General features: G+C 43.1%; 1 protein-coding gene across 1 annotated transcript in view; it reads right to left on the bottom strand.

Moving 5' to 3' along the window:
• LOC311129687 (uncharacterized protein) overlaps nucleotides 1–17,695 on the bottom strand; it is a 77,713-nt gene extending 60,018 nt beyond the window's left edge. The window contains exon 1 of the mRNA XM_084162085.1: nucleotides 17,482–17,695. Coding sequence (XP_084018211.1) covers nucleotides 17,482–17,572 — 91 coding nt within the window. The 5' untranslated portion in view covers nucleotides 17,573–17,695. The remainder of the gene's footprint in view (nucleotides 1–17,481) is intronic.
• Between the last annotated feature and the right edge of the window lie 4,527 nt (nucleotides 17,696–22,222).

The raw sequence follows: 22,222 nt of genomic DNA, 5'->3' as shown, positions 1-22,222 counted from the left end.
TTCTCTCAGCCTCATGGCAAAATCTGTAGAATAGCAGGAAATTTGCTCTAATTTGCAAATGTTTCTGTCTGCCCCATGGCAATATGTGTAGAATTGCAGGAAATTTGCATTAAAACAACAACATTTTCTCTCAGCCTCATGGCACAATGTGCAGAATAGCATAAGATTAGCTATAAAACAGATATAAAAAGTCCACCAAGAATTACCCAGGTTCAAACAGGCAGCATGCTAAACTGCATGCACAGCTAATTGGCCAGTGTTGGTTTTTCAGTGTAACATTTCTAGTGAAATTAACACTCATTGGTGTAAAATAACTCCCAGTGTTGGTTTTAATAACCAGAGTTATTGCTTTACACTTTAGAAAGTAAAACAGTCCCATCAAAACAATTCCCATCATTATCATAATAATAATAATAATATGCCATTTAGCAGACGCTTTTATCCAAAGCGACTTACAGTCATGCGTGCATACATTTTTTTTTTGTGTATGGGTGGTCCCGGGGATCGAACCCACTACCTTAGCGTTACAAGCGCCGTGCTCTACCAGCTGAGCTACAGAGGACCAATGCTCTACTGCATTTTTTTGGTGGGGGGATATCTGCATTTTTGAATGTACAAGCGTTACAAGCGCCGTGCTCTACCAGCTGAGCTACAGAGGACCAATGCTCTACTGCATTTTTTTGGTGGGGGGATATCTGCATTTTTGAATGTACATTGATTGATTGATTGATTAATCTTATGCTACACAAAGATAAATAACATACATTTTTCTAAACTAATCCAATCAGTTAGTTAAATGTATTGTGCCCATTACTGAAATAGTTGTTCCAGTTTAAATGGTTTAGGTCTTCATATCAACTTTCCTGACCCTGTCAGTCATACTGAATGCAGGTTACAGGTGAATAAAACTTCCGACTGTTGGATATGCTAACTCTGGCTGGATTCCAATAGGAATTATACAGCACTTTGCATGTTTACTAACACCACTGTGTTAGGGTAAATTTAGGCTATCAAAGTAAGGCCTGATGATATACACTGCTCAAAAAAAAAAAGGGAACACTTAAACAACACAATGTAACTCCAAGTCAATCACACTTCTGTGAAATCAAACTGTCCACTTAGGAAGCAACATTGATTGACAATAAATTGCACATGCTGTTGTGCAAATGGAATAGACAACAGGTGGAAATTATAGGCAATTAGCAAGACACACCCAATAAAGAAGTGGTTCTGCAGGTGGTGACCACAGACCACTTCTCAGTTCCTATGCTTCCTGGCTGATGTTTTGGTCACTTTTGAATGCTGGCGGTGCTTTCACTCTAGTGGTAGCATGAGACGGAGTCTACAACCCACACAAGTGGCTCAGGTAGTGCAGCTCATCCAGGATGGCACATCAATGCGAGCTGTGGCAAGAAGGTTTGCTGTGTCTGTCAGCGTAGTGTCCAGAGCATGGAGGCGCTACCAGGAGACAGGCCAGTACATCAGGAGATGTGGAGAAGGCCGTAGGAGGGCAATAACCCAGCAGCATGACCGCTACCTCCGCCTTTGTGCAAGGAGGAGCAGGAGGAGCACTGCCAGAGCCCTGCAAAATGACCTCCAGCAGGCCACAAATGTGCATGTGTCTGCTCAAACGGTCAGAAACAGACTCCATGAGGGTGGTATGAGGGCCCGGCGTCCACAGGTGGGAGTTGTGCTTACAGCCCAACACCGTGCAGGAAGTTTGGCATTTGCCAGAGAACATCAAGATTGGCAAATTCGCCATTGGCGCCCTGTGCTCTTCACAGATGAAAGCAGGTTCACACTGAGCACATGTGACAGACGTGACAGTGTCTGGAGACGCCCTGGAGAACGTTCTGCTGCCTGCAACATCCTCCAGCATGACCGGTTTGGCGGTGGGGTGGCATTTCTTTGGGGGGCCAGGGGCTCGCCAGAGGTAGCCTGACTGCCATTAGGTACCGAGATGAGATCCTCAGACCCCTTGTGAGACCATATGCTGGTGCGGTTGGCCCTGGGTTCCTCCTAATGCAAGACAATGCTAGACCTCATGTGGCTGGAGTGTGTCAGCAGTTCCCGCCCGTTCCCCAGACCTGAATCCAATTGAGCACATCTGGGACATCATGTCTCGCTCCATCCACCAACGCCACGTTGCACCACAGACTGTCCAGGAGTTGGCGGATGCTTTAGTCCAGGTCTGGGAGGAGATCCCTCAGGAGACCATCCGCCACCTCATCAGGAGCATGCCCAGGCGTTGTAGGGAGGTCATACAGGCACGTGGAGGCCACACACACTACTGAGCCTCATTTTGACTTGTTTTAAGGACATTACATCAAAGTTGGATCAGCCTGTAGTATGGTTTTCCACTTTAATTTTGAGGGTGACTCCAAATCCAGACCTCCATGGGTTGATACATTTGATTTCCATTGATAATTTTTGTGTGATTTTGTTGTCAGCACATTCAACGATGTAAAGAAAAAAGTATTTAATAAGATTATTTAATTCATTCAGATCTAGGATGTGTTGTTTAAGTGTTCCCTTTATTTTTTTGAGCAATGTATGTCTCATCATAGAGTTACAGTTTAATGATAGCATTTGCCTAGGAACTCACTTGGTGAAAGCCACAGGCCTTTAAAAGGAAATAATTCCATAACCATTTCTCTGTCACTAACAGTCATGGGTGGTAACTCTACAATTCGCTCGAAAAGAAAAGGCACCCTAGAAAATATGCAAATTCGGTTTTACACCATAGTGTTAAAACTACATCCCCCAAAAATACTGTTATAGAGGTTCATTTATAATAATAATAATAATAATAATAATATAATAATAATAATAATAATAATAATAATAATATGCCATTTAGCAGACGCTTTTATCCAAAGCGACTTACAGTCATACGTGCATAAATTTGTTTGTTTATGGGTGGTCCCGGGGATCGAACCCACTACCTTGGCATTAATCAAATCAAATCAAATCAAATCAAATTTTATTGGTCACATGCGCCGAATACAACAGGTGCAGACATTACAGTGAAATGCTTACTTACAGCCCTTAACCAACAGTGCATTTATTTTAAACAAAAAAGTAAGAATAAAACAACAACAAAAAAGTGTTGAGAAAAAAAGAGCAGAAGTAAAATAAAGTGACAGTAGGGAGGCTATATATACAGTAAAATAAAGTGACAGTAGGGAGGCTATATATACAGGGGGGTACCGTTGCATAGTCAATGTGCGGGGGCACCGGCTAGTTGAGGTAGTTGAGGTAATATGTACATGTGGGTAGAGTTAAAGTGACTATGCATAAATACTTAACAGAGTAGCAGCAGCGTAAAAAGGATGGGGTGGGGGGGCAGTGCAAATAGTCCGGGTAGCCATGATTAGCTGTTCAGGAGTCTTATGGCTTGGGGGTAGAAGCTGTTGAGAAGTCTTTTGGACCTAGACTTGGCACTCCGGTACCGCTTGCCGTGCGGTAGCAGAGAGAACAGTCTATGACTAGGGTGGCTGGAGTCTTTGACAATTTTGAGGGCCTTCCTCTGACACCGCCTGGTATAGAGGTCCTGGATGGCAGGGAGCTTTACCCCAGTGATGTACTGGGCCGTACGCACTACCCTCTGTAGTGCCTTGCGGTCGGAGGCCAAGCAGTTGCCATACCAGGCGGTGATGCAACCAGTCAGGATGCTCTCGATGGTGCAGCTGTATAATTTTTTGAGGATCTGAGGACCCATGCCAAATCTTTTTAGTCTCCTGAGGGGGAATAGGCTTTGTCGTGCCCTCTTCACGACTGTCTTGGTGTGTTTGGACCATGATAGTTCGTTGGTGATGTGGACACCAAGGAACTTGAAGCTCTCAACCTGTTCCACTACAGCCCCGTCGATGAGAATGGGGGCGTGCTCAGTCCTGTTTTTTTTCCTGTAGTCCACAATCATCTCCTTTGTCTTGGTCACGTTGAGGGAGAGGTTGTTGTCCTGGCACCACACGGCCAGATCTCTGACCTCCTCCCTATAGGCTGTCTCATCGTTGTCGGTGATCAGGCCTACCACTGTTGTGTCGTCGGCAAACTTAATGATGGTGTTGGAGTCGTGCCTGGCCATGCAGTCATGGGTGAACAGAGAGTACAGGAGGGGACTGAGCACGCACCCCTGAGGGGCCCCCGTGTTGAGGATCAGTGTGGCAGATGTGTTGTTACCTACCCTTACCACCTGGGGGCGGCCCGTCAGGAAGTCCAGGATCCAGTTGCAGAGGGAGGTGTTTAGTCCCAGGATCCTTAGCTTAGTGATGAGCTTAGAGGGCACTATGGTGTTGAATGCTGAGCTGTAGTCAATGAATAGCATTCTCACGTAGGTGTTCCTCTTGTCCAGGTGGGAAAGGGCAGTGTGGAGTGCGATAGAGATTGCATCATCTGTGGATCTGTTGGGGCGGTATGCAAATTGGAGTGGGTCTAGGGTTTCTGGGATTATGCTGTTGATGTGAGCCATGACCAGTCTTTCAAAGCACTTCATGGCTACAGACGTCAGTGCTACGGGTCGGTAGTCATTTAGGCAGGTTATCTTAGAGTTCTTGGGCACGGGGACTATGGTGGTCTGCTTGAAACATGTTGGTATTACAGACTCAGTCAGGGACATGTTGAAAATGTCAGTGAAGACACTTGCCAGTTGGTCAGCACATGCTCGGAGTACACGTCCTGGTAATCCGTCTGGCCCTGCGGCCTTGTGAATGTTGACCTGCTTAAAAGTCTTACTCACATCGGCTACGGAGAGCGTGATCACATAGTTGTCCGGAACAGCTGGTGCTCTCATGCATGCTTCAGTGTTGCTTGCCTCGAAGCGAGCATAGAAGTGGTTTAGCTCGTCTGGTAGGCTTGTGTCACTGGGCAGCTCGCGGCTGTGCTTCCCTTTGTAGTCTGTAATAGTTTTCAAGCCCTGCCACATCCGACGAGCGTCAGAGCCAGTGTAGTATGATTCAATCTTAGACCTGTATTGACTCTTTGCCTGTTTTATGGTTCGTCGGAGGTCATAGCGGGATTTCTTATAAGCGTCCGGGTTAGAGTCCCGTTCCTTGAAAGCGGCAGCTCTACCCTTTAGCTCAGTGCGGATGTTTCCTGTAATCCATGGCTTCTGGTTGGGGTATGTACGTACTGTCACTGTGGGGACGACATCATCGATGCACTTATTGATGAAGCCAGTGACTGATGTGGTGTACTCCTCAATGCTGTCTGAAGAATCCCGGAACATGTTCCAGTCTGTGCTAGCAAAACAGTCCTGTAGCTTAGCATCTGCGTCATCTGACCACTTTTTTATTAGCCGAATCACTGGTGCTTCCTGATTCAGTTTTTGCTTATAAGCAGGAATCAAGGAACTTGAAGGAACTTGAAGCTCTACCATGCTCTACCAGCTGAGCTACAGAGGACCACGCCCATTTCCCAACACCCTGAGGGTTACAACTGACAACACTGAAAATTGTCATTAGTATATGGATTAACACTGTAAGAAATAACATTTATTTAACAATATGAGTGTTAAGAGCACAACACTGCTTAGTGTTGATTTCAAATATGAACACTGCTAAAATGTACATTTTACAACACCTAGACCAATATAAACACTAAGAAAGTGTTGATTTCAAAGGAGCTACATGTAGAATTTTTGCATTGTAATTTCAGAAAATGTCCATAATATATCTCCAGTAATAGTGGAGTGATAGTGTTTCACAAATCAAATCAAATCAAATATTATTTGTCACATACATGTGTTTAGCAGATGTTATTGCGGGTGTAGCGAAATGCTTGTGCTTCTAGCTCCGACAGTGCAGTAATGTCTAACAAGTAATTTCTAACAATTTCACAACATATACCCTATACACACAAATCTAGTAAGGAATGGAATTTAAGAATATATACATATATGTACAAGCAATGACAGAGCAGCATGGACTAAGATACAGTAGAATATTATAGAATAGAGTACAGTATATACATATGAGATGAGTAGTGCAAGATATGTAAACATTATTAAAGTGACTAGTGTCCGGCGCGGCTCACTCTTGGATAGCGTCCTACCTGACCGGTCGCTCCTACCAAGTGGCGTGGCGAGAATCTGTCTCCGCACCACGTGCTCTCACCACTGGTGTCCCCCAGGGCTAAGTTCTAGGCCCTCTCCTATTCTCGCAATACACCAAGTCACTTGGCTCTGTCATATCCTCACATGGCCTCTCCTATCATTGCTACGCAGACGACACACAACTAATCTTCTCCTTTCCCCCTTCTGATAACAAGGTGGCGAATCGCATCTCTGCATGTCTGGCAGACATATCAGTGTGGATGACGGATCACCACCTCAAGCTGAACCTCGGCAAGACGGAGCTGCTCTTCCTCCCGGGGAAGGACTGCCCGTTCCATGATCTCGCCATCACGGTTGACTACTCCGTTGTGTCCTCCTCCCAGAGTGCGAAGAGCCTTGGCGTGACCCTGGACAACACCCTGTCATTCTCCGCTAACATCAAGGCGGTGACCCGATCCTGTAGGTTCATGCTCTTCTACATTCAGAGAGTACGACCCTGCCTTACACAGGAAGCGGCACAGGTCCTAATCCAGGCACTTGTCATCTCCCGTCTGGATTACTGCAACTCGCTGTTGGCTGGGCTCCCTGCCTGTGCCATTAAAACCCTACAACTCATCCAGAATGCCGCAGCCCGTCTGGTGTTCAACCTTCCCAAGTTCTCTCACGTCACCCCGCTCCTCCGCAAACTCCACTGGCTTCCAGTTGAAGCTCGCATCTGCTACAAGACCATGGTGCTTGCCTACGGAGCTGTGAGGGGATCGGCACCTCCGTACCTTCAGGCTCTGATCAGTCCCTACACCCAAACGAGGGCATTGCGTTCATCCACCTCTGGCCTGCTGGCCCCCCTACCTCTGCGGAAGCACAGTTCCCGCTCAGCCCAGTCAAAACTGTTCGCTGCTCTGGCACCCCAATGGTTGACAAGCTCCCTCACGACGCCAGGACAGCGGAGTCACTCACCACCTTCCGGAGTCACTTGAAACCCCAACTCTTTAAGGAATACCTGGGATAGGATAAAGTAATCCTTCTACCCCCCCTTACCCCCCCAAAAAAAGACAAAAAATAATAATAAAAAAAAACATTTTGTAAAGTGGTTATCTGGCTATAAGGTGAATGCACCAATTTGTAAGTCGCTCTGGATAAGAGCGTCTGCTAAATGACATAAATGTAAATGTTCCATTTCTTAAAGTGGCCAGTGATTTCAATAGGCAGCAGCAGCCTCTAATGTGCTAGTGATGGCTATTTAACAGTCTGATGGCCTTGAGATAGAAGCTGTTTTTCATTCTCTCTGTCCCAGCTTTGATGCATCTGTACTGACCTCACCTTCTGGATGATAGCGGGGTGAACAGGCAGTGGCTCGTGTGGTTGATGTCCTTGATAATCTTTTTGGCCTTCCTGTGACATCGGGTGCTGTAGGTGTCTTGGAGGGCAGGTAGTTTGCCCCCAGTAATGCGTTCAGCAGACCGCACACCCCTCTGGAGAGCCCTGCGTTTGCGGGCGGTGCAGTTGCCGTACCAGGCGGTCATACAGCCCGACAGGATGCTCTCAATTGTGCATCTGTAAAAGTTTGTGAGGGTTTTAGGTGCCAAGCCAAATTTCTTCAGCCTCCTGAGGTTGAAGAGGTCTGTTGCACCTTCTTCCCCACACTGTCTGCATGGGTGGACCATTTCAGTTTGTCAATGATGTGTATGCCAAGGAACTTGAAGCTTTCCACCTTCTCCACTGCGATCCCGTCGATATGGATAGGGGGGTGCACCCTCTGTTGTTTCCTGAAGTCCACGATCATCTCCTTTGTTTTGTTGACATTGAGTGAGAGGTTATTTTCCTGGCACCACACTCCCAGAGCCCTCACCTCCTCCCTGTAGGCAGTCTCGTCATTGTTGATAATCAAGCCTACTACTGTTGTGTCGTCTGCAAACTTGATGATTGAGTTGGAGGCGTGCTTGGCCACACAGTCATGGGTGAACAGGGAGTACAGGAGGGGGCTGACCATGCACCCTTGTGGGGCCCCAGTGTTGAGGATCAGCGAAGTGGAGATGTTGTTTCCTACCTCCACCACCAGGGGACAGCCTGTCAGGAAGTCCAGGACCCGGTTGCACAGGGCGGGGTTCAGACCCAGGGACTCGAGCTTAATGATGAGCTTGGATGGTACTATGGTGTTGAGTGCTGAGCTAGAGTCAATGAACAGCATTCTTACATAGGTATTCCTCTTGTCCAGATGGGATAAGGCAGTGTGCAGTGTGATGGCGATTGCATCATCTGTGGATCTATTGGGGCGGTAAGCAAATTGAAATGGATCTAGGGTGACAGGTAAGGTAGAGGTGATATAATCATTGACTAGTCTCTCAAAGCACTTCATGATGGCAGAGGTCAGTGCTAAGGGGCGATAGTCATTTAGTTCAGTTACCTTTGCTTTCTTGGGTACAGAAACAATGGTGGCCATCTTGAAGCATGTGGAAACAGCAGACTGGGAAAGGGAGAGATTGAATATGTCGGTAAACACACCAGCCAGCTGGTCTGCGCATGCTCTGAGGACCCGGCTAGGGATGCCGTCTGGGCCGGCAGCCTTGCAGGGGTTAACATGCTTAAATGTCTTACTCACATCGGCCACGGAGAAGGAGAGGCCACAGTCCTTGGTAGTGGGCCACGTCAGTGGCACTGTGTTATCCTCAAAGCGGGCATAGAAGGTGTTTAGCTTGTCTGGAAGCGAGACGTCGGTGTCGGCGACGTGGCTGGTTTTCCTTTTGCAGTCCGTGATTGCCTGTAGACCCTGCCACATACGTCTCGTGTCTGAGCTGTTGAATTGCGACTCCACTTTGTCTCTATACTGATGTTTTGCCAGTTCAATTGCCTTGCGGAGTGAGTAGTTACACTGTTTGTATTCTGCCATATTCCCAGTCACCTTGCCATGGTTAAATGCAGTGGTTCGCGCTTTCAGTTTTACGCAAATGCTGCCATCTATCCACGGTTTCTGGTTAGGGTAGGTTTTAATAGTCACAGTTGGCACAACATCACCTATACACTTCCTGATAAACTCAGTCACCGTTTCAGTGTATTCATCAAAATTATTTTCGCAAGCTACCCGGAACATATCCCAGTCGGCGTGATCAAAACAATCTTGAAGTTTGGATTCCGATTGGTCAGACCAGCGTTGAATAGTCCTTAGCACGGGTACTTCCTGTTTGAGTTTTTGCCTATAGGAAGGGAGGAGCAAAATGGAATCGTGGTCAGATTTCCCGAAAGGAGGGTGGGGGAGAGCCTTATAACCATCCCGGAAGTTCGAATAGCAATGGTCGAGGATTTTAGCAGCGCGAGTACAACAGTTGATAAGTTGATAGAACTTCGGCAGCCTAGTCCTCAAATTTGCTTTGTTAAACTCCCTACAATAAATGCAGCCTCAGGATATGTGGTTTCCAGTTTGCATAAAGTACAGTGAAGTTCTTTGAGGGCCGTTGTGGTCTCGGCTTGAGGGGGGATATACACGGCCGTGACTATAACCGAAGAAAATAATCTTGGGAGATAATACAGTCAGGCATTTGATTGTGAGAATATCCCCAGAGAGCCATGTTTCTGTGAAACAAAGTACGTTACAGGCCTTGATGTCTCTCTGGAAGTAAATCCTTGCCCGGAGCTCGTCGAGCTTGTTAACCAGAGACTGAACATTAGCGAGTAGTATGTTTGGAAGCGGTGGGTGGTGTGCGCGCCTCCTGAGTCAAACCAGCAGGCCGCTCCGAGTGCCTCTCCTCTGCCAGCGATGTTTTGGGTCAACCGCTGGAGTCAGTTCAATTGCCCTGGGGAGAGCAAACAAAGGATCTGCTTTGGGAAAGTCGTATTCCTGGTCGTAATGCTGGTGAGTTACCGCCGCTCTGATATCCAATCGTTTTTCCCGGCTGTATGTAATGATACAAAACCCTTTCTGAGCTAATAATGTAAAAAATAATACATAAAAAAACAAAATATCACAAAGTTTCCTAAGAGCTAGTCGCGAGGCCGCATCCTCGTCGGCGCTAGGTACCATGGATAACTTTTCACAAATAAAAATACTTTGGGCCAATACAAAATCGTAATCTAAAATGCAGATTTCTGTTTCACAACAAAAACAGACCGGCTTCTGTTGTCAAGAAGGGAAAACTGCACCTTCCCTCTCTTACATTTGCGTCACTATAAGGCGTGGTCATCTACTCCTCGAGCACAACTAACAATGGCAGACTGGGGCAAGCGAATAGAGAATGATAGAGGCCTCTAGTGGCCAAAAGGCTCCCACCATTTTAATGTAGTCAACTGGGTGGAATCTCACATTTTACATTTTACATTTGTCATTTAGCAGACGCTCTTATCCAGAGCGACTTACAGTTAGTGAGTGCATAAATTTTTTATACTGGCCCCTCCATTGGCTGATCCCTCCTGGTGACCCTGTTGGAGTCATGTCCAACTGGGTCATCAGGAGGGATCAGCCAATCGTGAAGTAGAAAATGGACTACTTTAAAATGGAGATAACCTCAATGGCGCTGCCCATGGTGTCACAGATGCTATAATGGCACAGATACAAAGTTAAGTCCTCTATCTATCTCTATGGGCTAGCGGCCAATGTAGAAGTAATTTCCTGGTAGCTAAAATTCTACACTCTTCGCTCAATTTCAGTTTATTTGAGAAAACAAGCACTGAATAGTGTAGGGAATCATTATACCATCTAAATCGCTGTGAAATATATTTTCAATAACCAGTGGTGTAAAGTACTTAAGTAGGACTTTAAAGTATTTTTACTTAAGTCTTTTTTTGGTATCTGTACTTTACTTTTTATATTTTGTGTAACTTTTATTCAATTACATTCCTAAAGAAAATTATGTACTTTCTACTCCATACATTTTCCCTGACACCCAAAAGTACTCTTTACATTTTGAATGCTTAGCAGGGCAGGAAACTGGTTCAATTCACGCACTTATCAAGAGAACATCCCTGGAACAACAGACAGACAACCTACCAGAAACTCGGCAGTCAGTAGTAGTATATTAGACACAGAACATTTGGAATCCAAGGCTTGACTCAATGCCAAGGAATTCTCTGAACATATGTGTTCCAAATCACCCGAAACATCCATTTGGCAAATCTGTTCTGGTTATTGACCAGGAACTCTAGAATCATGCAACTTGTATCAGCAAAAATGAAAATACGAAGCAGACCTTACTCTTTGGTCCTTTAAAACCCTGTTATATGTAACATGTTGTTCGCTATAGCTTGGAAAATAAATACATGTGACTCTAGATGAAAACATAATGATGTTTGTTTCCAACATTAGGGCTGTTTTCCTAAATTTGGTTAAATCCTCTTCATGTTTTGCTTCTTTGCCACGATACTAATGAGTATTGCGATACTGGTATTGTCCCGGCCCTAATTCTGTTATCTATATAGCTCTGTGGGTCTCAAAGTCATGCAAACAGAGTTTACATTTGATGTCCACATTAGCAAATTAGCCAGCATAATAGTGCTTCAGTGAAAATTATTCAAATAATTCAAGAATCTCAACTACTCATGGAAGGGTCATATATTTGCCATCCTAACTGACAACATTGGAACCTTTTTCACTTGAGCCATGTAAACTTTCACCTGTGAACTTTTACCTGTGATAAAACTAGATCATGCCCTACATAGGCAAGAAAACAGACGCACAACTGGCATCCTATTTAAATAGTTGAATGGAGTTGTTAAGGCCAATAAAATGAATACTCAAATATTGAGCAAACATTGGGGACAAGCTGAGTTTAAAAGGAGCTAACACATATCGGACTGTCTGACTTCCATTCGACTTCCATTCCTTTATTCATTGGTCATATACTGTATCATGTACCTGACTGAGCCACTAGATGTTCTTCTGGGTATGTTCTCTGCAGAGGCTGGTGGGAGGAGCTATAGGAGGACGTCCTACTCTAGCTCCTTCCACCAGCCTCCTTTGCTGCTCTGCTACCAGACTATTCTGGGCTTTTGCTGAGTCCTTGCTCTGGCGACACACTAGAGGACAGCCACCAGTGTCGACACATGAGAAGAAGACCATGCACATGGAAGGAACCTACCTCTAACCCCAGTCAGCTGTCAATTAAGCTTCCTACACAACAAGAGCATGGAACCTAAACATGACCACCATGACCATTGCCACCCACTAGTCTTTGCAGGCAGCAACCATAGACCTTAACCACAGAATCAAGCCTATAATTAGGTTTGTGCAGGCCACATGTACTCAAACATCGGGCAGCACATGGCCCACAGAAGGCACAGTACAGACAACCACCTATAGGAAACCACTTCTGACATCATACAATCAGTATCTATCGTGTATAATTTAATATCAACAAGGTTTAATAATTGCACTGATCAATTCAGGAAATTATTTGTTTAGTTGTGCTGCAGACCTGGGTTTAAATAGTGTCAAAAATATTTGACTTCTGCCTGAGTGCCAGATGGGCACTTTTGGGACTATTCCATTTGTTCCATTATGCCAGGCAAGCTCAACCAAGCACAGCTAAACAAATACCGTTTGAACCCAGGTATGTAGTGATGACTCATGACCTGGGTCTCACGCATTGAACAGGCATTGGCAGAACCTCCCATAATGTGACATAACATATCATGAAATCAGAGGATCTAAACCAATTACGCCAGTCTTTGAAATGGTCACCAGGGGACAGATAGAGAACACGCTCGGTGGAAGAGAACAGTATATTTAAGACTGCCAACCTCCAGTGGATCAACTCCAGAGGGCAGACGCCCCTCCTGATCTCCTCAGAAAAATACAACCAGCTGTATAAACATTCAAAACCTGCAAAGGCAACTCAAAACGACAGATGCACACCATTTGCCAATCTGAGTTTGTGTTCTTGAACGAAGCAGGTGCTAACAGACCATCTCATCTGGACAGGTTGTTGAATAGATCACAGAGCCGATTGAGAACGAAGTGCCATTCAGATCTGACGCAACATGTGAAACATTGCATGCCTTCAAAATGGATGATGTTTCACTTTAAAACAATGGAGGCTTGGGGGCTGGAAAGAGGAGGGGGGCTCCCTCCCTCAAGAAATGAACCCACATACCCACATTTTCCACATCCCCCAGGCCCCAAGCCATACCCTGACACACCACATCTTACATCAGCTCTAGAACTTCCTCCCCCAGCCTCCCTCCCTCCTTTCAGCCAAAGCTTGTTTTAATACTTTCCAAATACTGCCAAAGCAACTGTTTTAACATCTGGAAATCATCCCCTCCATTCCACCGTTTGCTGACTGCCGTCATTTGGTTTATAAGTAGTGGCCTCTTGGGCACGAGCTTCATTAAAAATCTATATGCTCCGTCAGTCTGTGGTACCACTTAGTCATCCAGGTTCAATGCCGTGGGCTATCATGCCGGGCAGTTTATAAAACATGGATATCTGGCACTCTGGTTGAGATATAACCCGACACAATGTACAATCTGGATTTATTTGAGTCCAACATGAAGAAAAGAGGCATGTAATCAACTCATATGATGAAAATGCAGCACATGGTTCTAATCAGTGCCGTGTCTGGTGGACCTGGTTGAATTCACGTTTGGACATTTCGCGTTTGCTGAGAAAACAGCCCATTTGTAGCAATGTAACTGATGTGGTAACAACACCTGGAACCAATTTGAGAGTCAAAGTGACCTCATAATGTATAGGTTTGTTGATTCAGAATACCAGCTTTGTTTGCCTGTTGCACATTACCCGCAGAGAGTGAGAGTGAGAGTGAGAGTGAGAGTGAGAGAGAGAGAGAGAGAGAGAGAGAGAGAGAGAGAGAGAGAGAGAGAGAGAGTTCTCAGTCTCTTTGGCATTTGTCCTAAATAAATACCAAAAAGTTAATTTAAAAAAAGAACTAAATCTAATATAAACACATTTATAAGTAAGTAAAAATAAGAAATGTTCCACAAGGGTTAAAATGGTCTAATGTAAAAACTGAAGTCCCTTTGATGTACAGTGTTAAGTGGCCATCTTTGAAAATGTTTTGCAGGCGTATCAGTCTGCCCTTTGGGAGTGGGAGTGTTCACACACTAACATATTTTTTGAATGGTTTCTCACACAGCTATACTGCTGGGCACGAACTGCTGCTTTTGGTTACTTGGGACAGTGATCCATTGCAAGTTCTATCTTAATGTTCACAAACTTGCATGTTACAGCTTGCACACTACATACTCAGAAAAAGACTTACAGAACATCTTGTATTGTACCAGTAAAGATCTACCTATGTCAGAGGAATGATGGTGTGTTTTGTTTGCATGTGTGTACCAAGTTTAGACCACTAGTTTGTCACAAGACTATCAAGAGTTTGAGATCCTTCAGCAAGCAAACTTCCAACAAGTGCATACACATACAGTATGACATTAATCTAAAACTGTAAAACTCCACTTAACATTTGGATTTCAAACATTTTCTCTAAACATGTTTCCAGCATTCAAAGGTTCATCTTGAACTCTCCCAAATTCCTTCTAAGTCTCTCCCTCCTCTCAGAAATCTAGCCAGTTTAGATTTTTTTTTAAACTTTAATACCCTCCACCATCTTTTTCTTCTTCTTCATGGTTACAGTCTTTTTTTCCAGAACAGATAAATATTACTGTTGTATTCCAACTTCTCTGAGACAGAATGTTTGTTTGCAATTACTCACTTTCATCAACATTCAACCGCGCTCAATTTTAAGTTGCCATTTTCTCCATATAAAAATCGAAATTAAACCCAGTTACACTGATTATTATAGATGAGGGCATATATGCTTACTATGCTGAAAACAGATCGTTGAATGTTCTACAATGCATTTACACTTTTCACAAAGAGCCTTTTAAATGTCAAAAGAACACATTGAATCATTGGGTGTGTCTAGAGTTTTCCTCAGTAACACCTCAACCTATTCAGCAGCTCATCTCTGTCACCACATTACATACTTTACTTTTCATAAAATGTTTATATAATTGCAATACACAGATCTTAATTTGAGCCAGTTTCACACAGCAGGAAAGAAATCCTGCAGCAACAGGAAATGTGAATTGTTATGTGGATTATAATTAATTGACATGTTTTGTAGGGGTTGATACATTTTTTGTTAGGGCAAATCAAGTCTGACATTTTAAAGTGGAAATTACAAACTTTAGAAGCCTTTTTAAACCTTGAATACACTACAAGTTTTCATTTCCTGCCGTGCAGGAAAATTTCTGCAACAACAGGATGATCAAATTAAGATACAGCATCTATAGTCTGGTTCTGTTTGATGGGTTCTTGAAATGACAACGTTCTAAATACAGGGATTTGTTGCTGACGTTCTAAAGACTCATAAACACTTTGGAAAATAGGATGGCTATGCCTTCCTGCTCACAATGATGTAAAGTGGCTTAAACTGTACTCCATTTAATACTGACCAACTCTCTATACTTAACATAGCCATTTAATAATAGCTGTATATTAAAACATCCCTCAAAAGCAGTTGGCTCCTTTTTCACTTAGTTGCAAGAATTTGAGTCAACTTTCAGCTGCTTTGACAGGAATTAATTTTTAATGGTCTTCTCCCTGGGCTGACATATTTTGTCAATGTTCTGTGGGAACATGAGTTCAAGTCCTCAGTGCCTCGTTACATATGGACAAATATGGAAACCCTGGCCTCCACCGAGAGCAGAGAGCAGAGAGGAAAACGATAGACCCTCCGGGACTAGTGCTCTGAAATCAAATAAAATGTGAGGAACATAACTTTCCTCTGAGGAGGAGTCATCACCAGTCGTCCATTTTGAAGAGGCATTAGGTCAGAGGCCCTACTTAAATATGCCGCGTTTCAAGAGTATTGGATTTATTTTCTTCTCTTGTCAGACTTCATAGTTGGCCATGTATTCCTATAATAGCTAAAGTAATAAATACTATGGAAGAGATGGCTCTATAGCAACAGTATTGTCATAATGGTAATTAACTCAACATAAAATGTGCCGACATGTTGAGCATCATTACCCTTCATACAAGCGCAGATGTAAAACAGGCGTTTTCAAGTTCCTGTTCATTCCACCACAAGGTGGCTCCCTTTCTAGGTAACACTAATGTCATGTTTTGGGTGCCTGACACATTCAAGAACGGATATGAAGTAAGAATTACTTCTTTTTTTTTCAACAAATATATACAGTATCTATAGGTACTTGGAAAACAAACTCCAATTGAGCCTTTAGCTACAAGTCAAACATATTGATTTGACAGCTGACTGAAATTAGGGGCCACTCAAGGGCCACAAAGGCACTTTTCAGTAGCCTGCTTTATGGTTTTCCCCTCATGACATCATACATAAAACAATATTCCATGACATCATAGCATTTAAAAAGTACTGAAAAAACATGACGTCACTTAACAATAACACTCAGCTCTGGGTTTTTAAGTGCTGGGTCACTAGTCTGTAGGCTACCTATAGAGAGCTCCAATGACTCTACATTACAATGCAAGCTGTGTTCTCTCCGAGGCGCATGGTGTTGAAATAGTCTCGGCAGATGTAGAATACAGAGAAAAAAATCTGGTTGTTGGTAACACTTAATGAACAAGAGAGGTAAGGAATAAAGTTAGTCCTCAGGCACATATTTTCTCTCTCAGGGCTTTCTTCTGACACCTATTAACATGCAACATCACTGGCAATCACTGACATACTGTATGTCCATACAGGACAGTACAGTATCTGACTGAGAGCTAATTTGCCCTTTTAAAATAATCCACACCATAGTTACTCTCATCCAAAGCTGGAATGATTTTTTTAGATCCTGCCGGCTAAGGTCTGTCCCAATCATCCTTCACAGAAATGTATCTTACATGTTCCATGCCGTCACTGTGTCCTCAGCTGCTATCCATTAGAATAGAAAAAAGAAAAACCCCAAACAAGGTAATGGTGAAAATCAAGTTATTATGGCAACTTAATTTTTTTAAGCACTTTGAAATTATTCTGTATAATAAAAATAACATTACAAATGAAATAAATTATTATAATTATTATTTATGTTTTATGTTTTTATTATTTAATTGTTATCTGTATTTCCAGCACTCTTTCTCTTATTAGCAGAACACACTCCAGAACTACCTTAACATCCAACAATTTCAACCAAATGATGCTCTTCACAGATAAATGTTCAAATTCATCAACAGAAAAATCATGTCAAGTCCTAATCCCCTGTAGCTCAGTTGGTAGAGCATGGCACTTGCAACGCCAGGGTTGTGGGTTCGTTTCCCACGGGGGGCCAGTATAAAAATGTATGCACTCATGCACTTTAAGTCGCTCTGGATAAGAGCATCTGCTAAATTACTAAAAAGTAATCTAACAAGCTCATGTTAAAAGTTCAACTCAGTGTGGAACCAGCAGCCACACTCTTAATGCTATACAAATCAGCAATTAAGTGTTAAAATAAACAAGCAGTGAGGTACTTACCACTGTTTCCATCCTGGCATTTCACAAACAAAACCTGAGCCACAGAGACAACCAGAAAAAGGCAAATCCTTGAATGCATGAAGCTCATCATGTCTATAAGAAAGACATGGGCTCTCCTTGTGCACAAAGCAGGAGAAAAGAGATGAGAAATGCCCAGGTTACCACTGCACCATGTAGCCAGAGAACACTTCCAACAAGCAGTGAGCAAGGCAGACCCAACCCAGACTGCACGAGTGCTTTTTTTTTGGGGTAGTTACAGCTTTAAATGAGAAGATTGCTGGCAACCCTAATTTTCCTCCCCCTTTTGTTAGCCCTCTCTCATAACCATCCAATCACAGGCATTTGTGGCTATGTGAAAACTACACTCTTGCTCACAAGTTCCCATCTTTCTAATGATTCTTGTGTGTTACTTTTTGGTCTCAGCCTAAAACAACCAGATCAGAATTAGAGCAAAAATGAGAACAAACGGATATGAAAAGCTTTGTTTGTTTAAAACTGTCACTGATTTGCTCTTCCCCACCCCCTCCCTGGAGTGGTTGCTAAGCAGGACTGTTAAAGTGCTGTTTTATTGTCTTCAAGGCACCAAACTTAGCAGGGGCTGAAAGGTGTGTTATATTAGAAGAATAAGAATAGAGTTCATGGCACATTATCATTGTCGAAAGGTGATGGGAAATTTGAACAGATGGTACAAATGCTGATGTGGTTGTAGGTGTGAGTGATTTTTCTAGAATTCTGGGCAGATTAATAAACTTGTTTGTTTCTCCCTTTGAGTAGAAAATAAACAGTTGTCAATGAATTCAACTTCTTTTTTTCTTTATTAGGATGATTGAGTTCATACTCTGAAATACGACAAAAACCTTTGGAAGTACTATTACGGTGGAGGGATGAAATGTCAGTGGACCAAATGGGAAGTTAGGGATGGTAAAGGTGGCCATATTGGTAAGACCGGCCAGGTTGAAAGGTTAGCCAGGACTCCATGGTTAACACCCCTGTGACAAGGGCCATGGGATCTTTCACAACCGAGAGTCTGGATATTGGTGTACGTTCCATCAGAAGGACTAATGTAGAGTTATCTCATAGGCACATACTAATAATATTAAAATTATTAACCAAAAATGTATTTTTATCTGATAAAAAAATATATATATACAGTGGGGAGAACAAGTATTTGATACACTGCCAATTTTACAGGTTTTCCTACTTACAAAGCATGTAGAGGTCTGTCATTTTTATCATAGGTACACTTCAACTGTGAGAGACGGAATCTAAAACAAAAATCCAGAAAATCACATTGTATGGTTTTTAAGTAATTAATTTGCATTTTATTGCACGACATAAGTATTTGATACATCAGAAAAGCAGAACTTAATATTTGGTACAGAAAGCTTTGTTTGCAATTACAGAGATCATACGTTTCCTGTAGGTCTTGACCAGGTTTGCACACACTGCAGCAGGGATTTTGGCCCACTCCTCCATATAGACCTTCTCCAGATCCTTCAGGTTTCGGGGCTGTTGCTGGGCAATACGGACTTTCAGCTCCCTCCAAAGATTTTCTATTGGGTTCAGGTCTGGAGACTGGCTAGACCACTCCAGGACCTTGAGATGCTTCTTACGGAGCCACTCCTTAGTTGCCCTGGCTGTGTGTTTCGGGTCGTTGTCATGCTGGAAGACCCAGCCACGACCCATCTTCAATGCTCTTACTGAGGGAAGGAGGTTGTTGGCCAATATCTCGCGATACATGGCCCCATCCATCCTCCCCTCCATACGGTGCAGTCGTCCTGTCCCCTTTGCAGAAAAGCATCCCCAAAGAATGATGTTTCCACCTCCATGCTTCACGGTTAGGATGGTGTTCTTGGGGTTGTACTCATCCTTTTTCTTCCTCCAAACACGGCGAGTGGAGTCTGTTTGATTGAGTGTGTGGACAGGTGTCTTTTATACAGGTAACGAGTTCAAACAGGTGCAGTTAATACAGGTAATGAGTGGAAAACAGGAGGGCTTCTTAAAGAAAAACTAACAGGTCTGTGAGAGCCGGAATTCTTACTGGTTGGTAGGTGATCAAATACTTATGTCATGCAATAAAATGCAAATTAATTACTTAAAAATCATACAATGTGAATTTCTGGATTTTTGTTTTAGATTCCGTCTCTCACAGTTGAAGTGTACCTATGATAAAAATTACAGACCTCTACATGCTTTGTAAGTAGGAAAACCTGCAAAATCGGCAGTGTATCAAATACTTGTTCTCCCCACTGTATATTGGTAGGATTTGGTCACAGGTTTTCGAGAACGTCTTCCACATGTTCAACAGATGGTCACATTGACATTAAACCCACCAGTAGTTTGCTTTGTGCGAATGGCCTGTTCTCATTCCACAAAAGATGGATGGATCTATCTTTACAACTCATAAAGAAGATGTTGAAGATGAATAGTTGACAGTAGTAAGGCATGGGTCAGCCGAAACTACAAAGAAATATCAAGGTTGGATAGGTTTGGGTTGAAAATATTACATTTGACATTGGGCCAGTTAAATCTTGACCCAAAAACGTGTAGATTTTTATTTATTACCTGCCTGCATTTCCTAATGTAATAAAGTTGTTTAAATACTCTTAGGCAGGTCCCTTTGACTTTGATTGATGGGTCCTCAGAAATGAAAGGAATCACAGTTTGATTCTCCTTTTATAATAACAGCAGCCTATGCCGAGTCGCCAGAAAAGGCTAACATCCGGTTTTCAGGGATACAGCATTTTCAACCTTTCTTCCGTTTCCCCCGAAAAACGGAAGTGGGAACTCCGCTCAGGAGTCTTTCTATGCCTGCTATGTTAGGTTATAATATCAGAGGATGCCACTGCCTGTCAGAGGACTTTACAGCCAATATCAATGTAGAGGAGGTGGCAGAGCAGCTGTATCCAATACGGAACTCAGAAGGCTCAGCAAATGACAGAAGTGATAGGGGAAGGGGAAGCCTTGCCGATTTGTCACACAATGGAGCTAGAGAATCATTTCTTTGCTCTGGAAAACCTCTGCCATATTGCTTTCACCTATTTGACTCCTTCAGATCTGCAAACCTCAAAGAGGGAGGAACTGGAGGGAGTAGTCTCTTGAGACAGCCTTAGCTGATTTGGTTCTGAGCGCTGAGATTAGGAGGGAGGAAATATTTCTGGACCAGGCCTGGAATCAGAGGAGCATATAACATCTCTATTTGGTAGATCCTCTTCTGTCAGATTCAACAAACCTGGAGTAACCTTTCCAGGAATTAGCATAACATTGATATGAGCTATGAAGATTCTTAGACAGTTTTTTCCTAAACTCCTTCTTTTTTCAACTCAGAGGAAGTTTTCATGGGACCCAATTACCATCAATTCAGGGGTAAATAGTGTCCCCATGGAGTTTGTTCGTTTAAAGTTCTTGATTCACTTTCTGTGACAAATTATATTTACTGTAAAATGTCTACTGTGGTTTTAAGGAGCTGAACAGATGTGAATAAGATTTTCAACACTAGCTCTTGATTAAGTGTCTTGAGTCGAGAGAGGAGGGAGGTGGTGGAATATGCTGTCAGCAAGACATACTTTGTTCTGAAGTTCAACAGTTATGTCTTACCTATGTGTTCTCAATACACATAACCGATCACAGAATGGGGATTAATCCCTTGACATAACAAGGCAAGGGTCGTGTTCAGTATGTCGAAAACGTGAAATGGGGAGGTACTACCTGAACTAGTCCAATAAGAACACATATTTTCATTATCTGTTTCAAAATGTTTTGCTACAGTGTGCCCTACTGAACAGGACCAGGATTTTAAGGGATAGAGAGGCGTCTATATCTGAAGTTGACATTCAAAGTCCTTTTGACATATCATCTCAATCCCATGAAACAGGTCACAGCCTTCAGTCTCTTGGCCGTGTTGTATGCCGCGGGTAGTTAATGAGAGGAAACAGCTATGGACCATGTTATCAAGGTGCAGAAAGCATCAGGTGATTTACCTGCCATCAGGACTGGATGTGTAGTGAACCACTGGGACTGTGGCGGAAGTAGAGGAGAGCTGTTCTAGGCCTGTCATCAGAGAAGGTAGCCAGAGGGAGGCTATAGTGTAGCTACATTGCTGATTGCTGAAAGTAAGGCAAACCCCTAAAATTGATTTTATTTCCCTTTTGATGACAAAATGTACAAAGATATAAAATGAGTGTCTGGGTGAGTGTGTGTGCCTGAATGTCTATCTGTCTACCTGTCTCGCACTGGGGAAAAACTGGTTGAATCAACATTGTTTCCACGTCATTTCAACCCCAAAAATAAATGTGATGACGTTGAAAACTCAACTAAATGTAAATCAAAACTAGATATTGAACTGACATCTGTGCCCAGTATGCTGTCTCTCTCTCTCTTGTCTGTAAATATGAGAGTCTCTGCTGGATGTCTTTATAATTAATTGTACAGCTAGTTGGAAGCTTTACAGTGACTTCAGAAAGTATTCATACCCCTTGACTTATTCCACATTTTGTTGTGTTACAGCCTGAATTCAAAATGGATGACATACAGTGGGGAGAACAAGTATTTGATACACTGCCGGTTTTGCAGGTTTTCCTACTTACAAAGCATGTAGAGGTCTGTAATTTTTATCATAGGTACACTTCAACTGTGAGAGACGGAATCTAAAACAAAAATCCAGAAAATCACATTGTATGATTTTTAAGTAATTAATTTGCATTTTATTGCATGACATAAGTATTTGATCACCTACCAACCA

Source organism: Coregonus lavaretus (genome assembly GCF_964263955.1).
Source record: "Coregonus lavaretus genome assembly, chromosome: 5".
Lineage (NCBI taxonomy): Eukaryota > Metazoa > Chordata > Actinopteri > Salmoniformes > Salmonidae > Coregonus > Coregonus lavaretus.
Note: the sequence above shows the minus strand (reverse complement) of the source record. Positions and strands in the feature narration are given on the sequence as shown.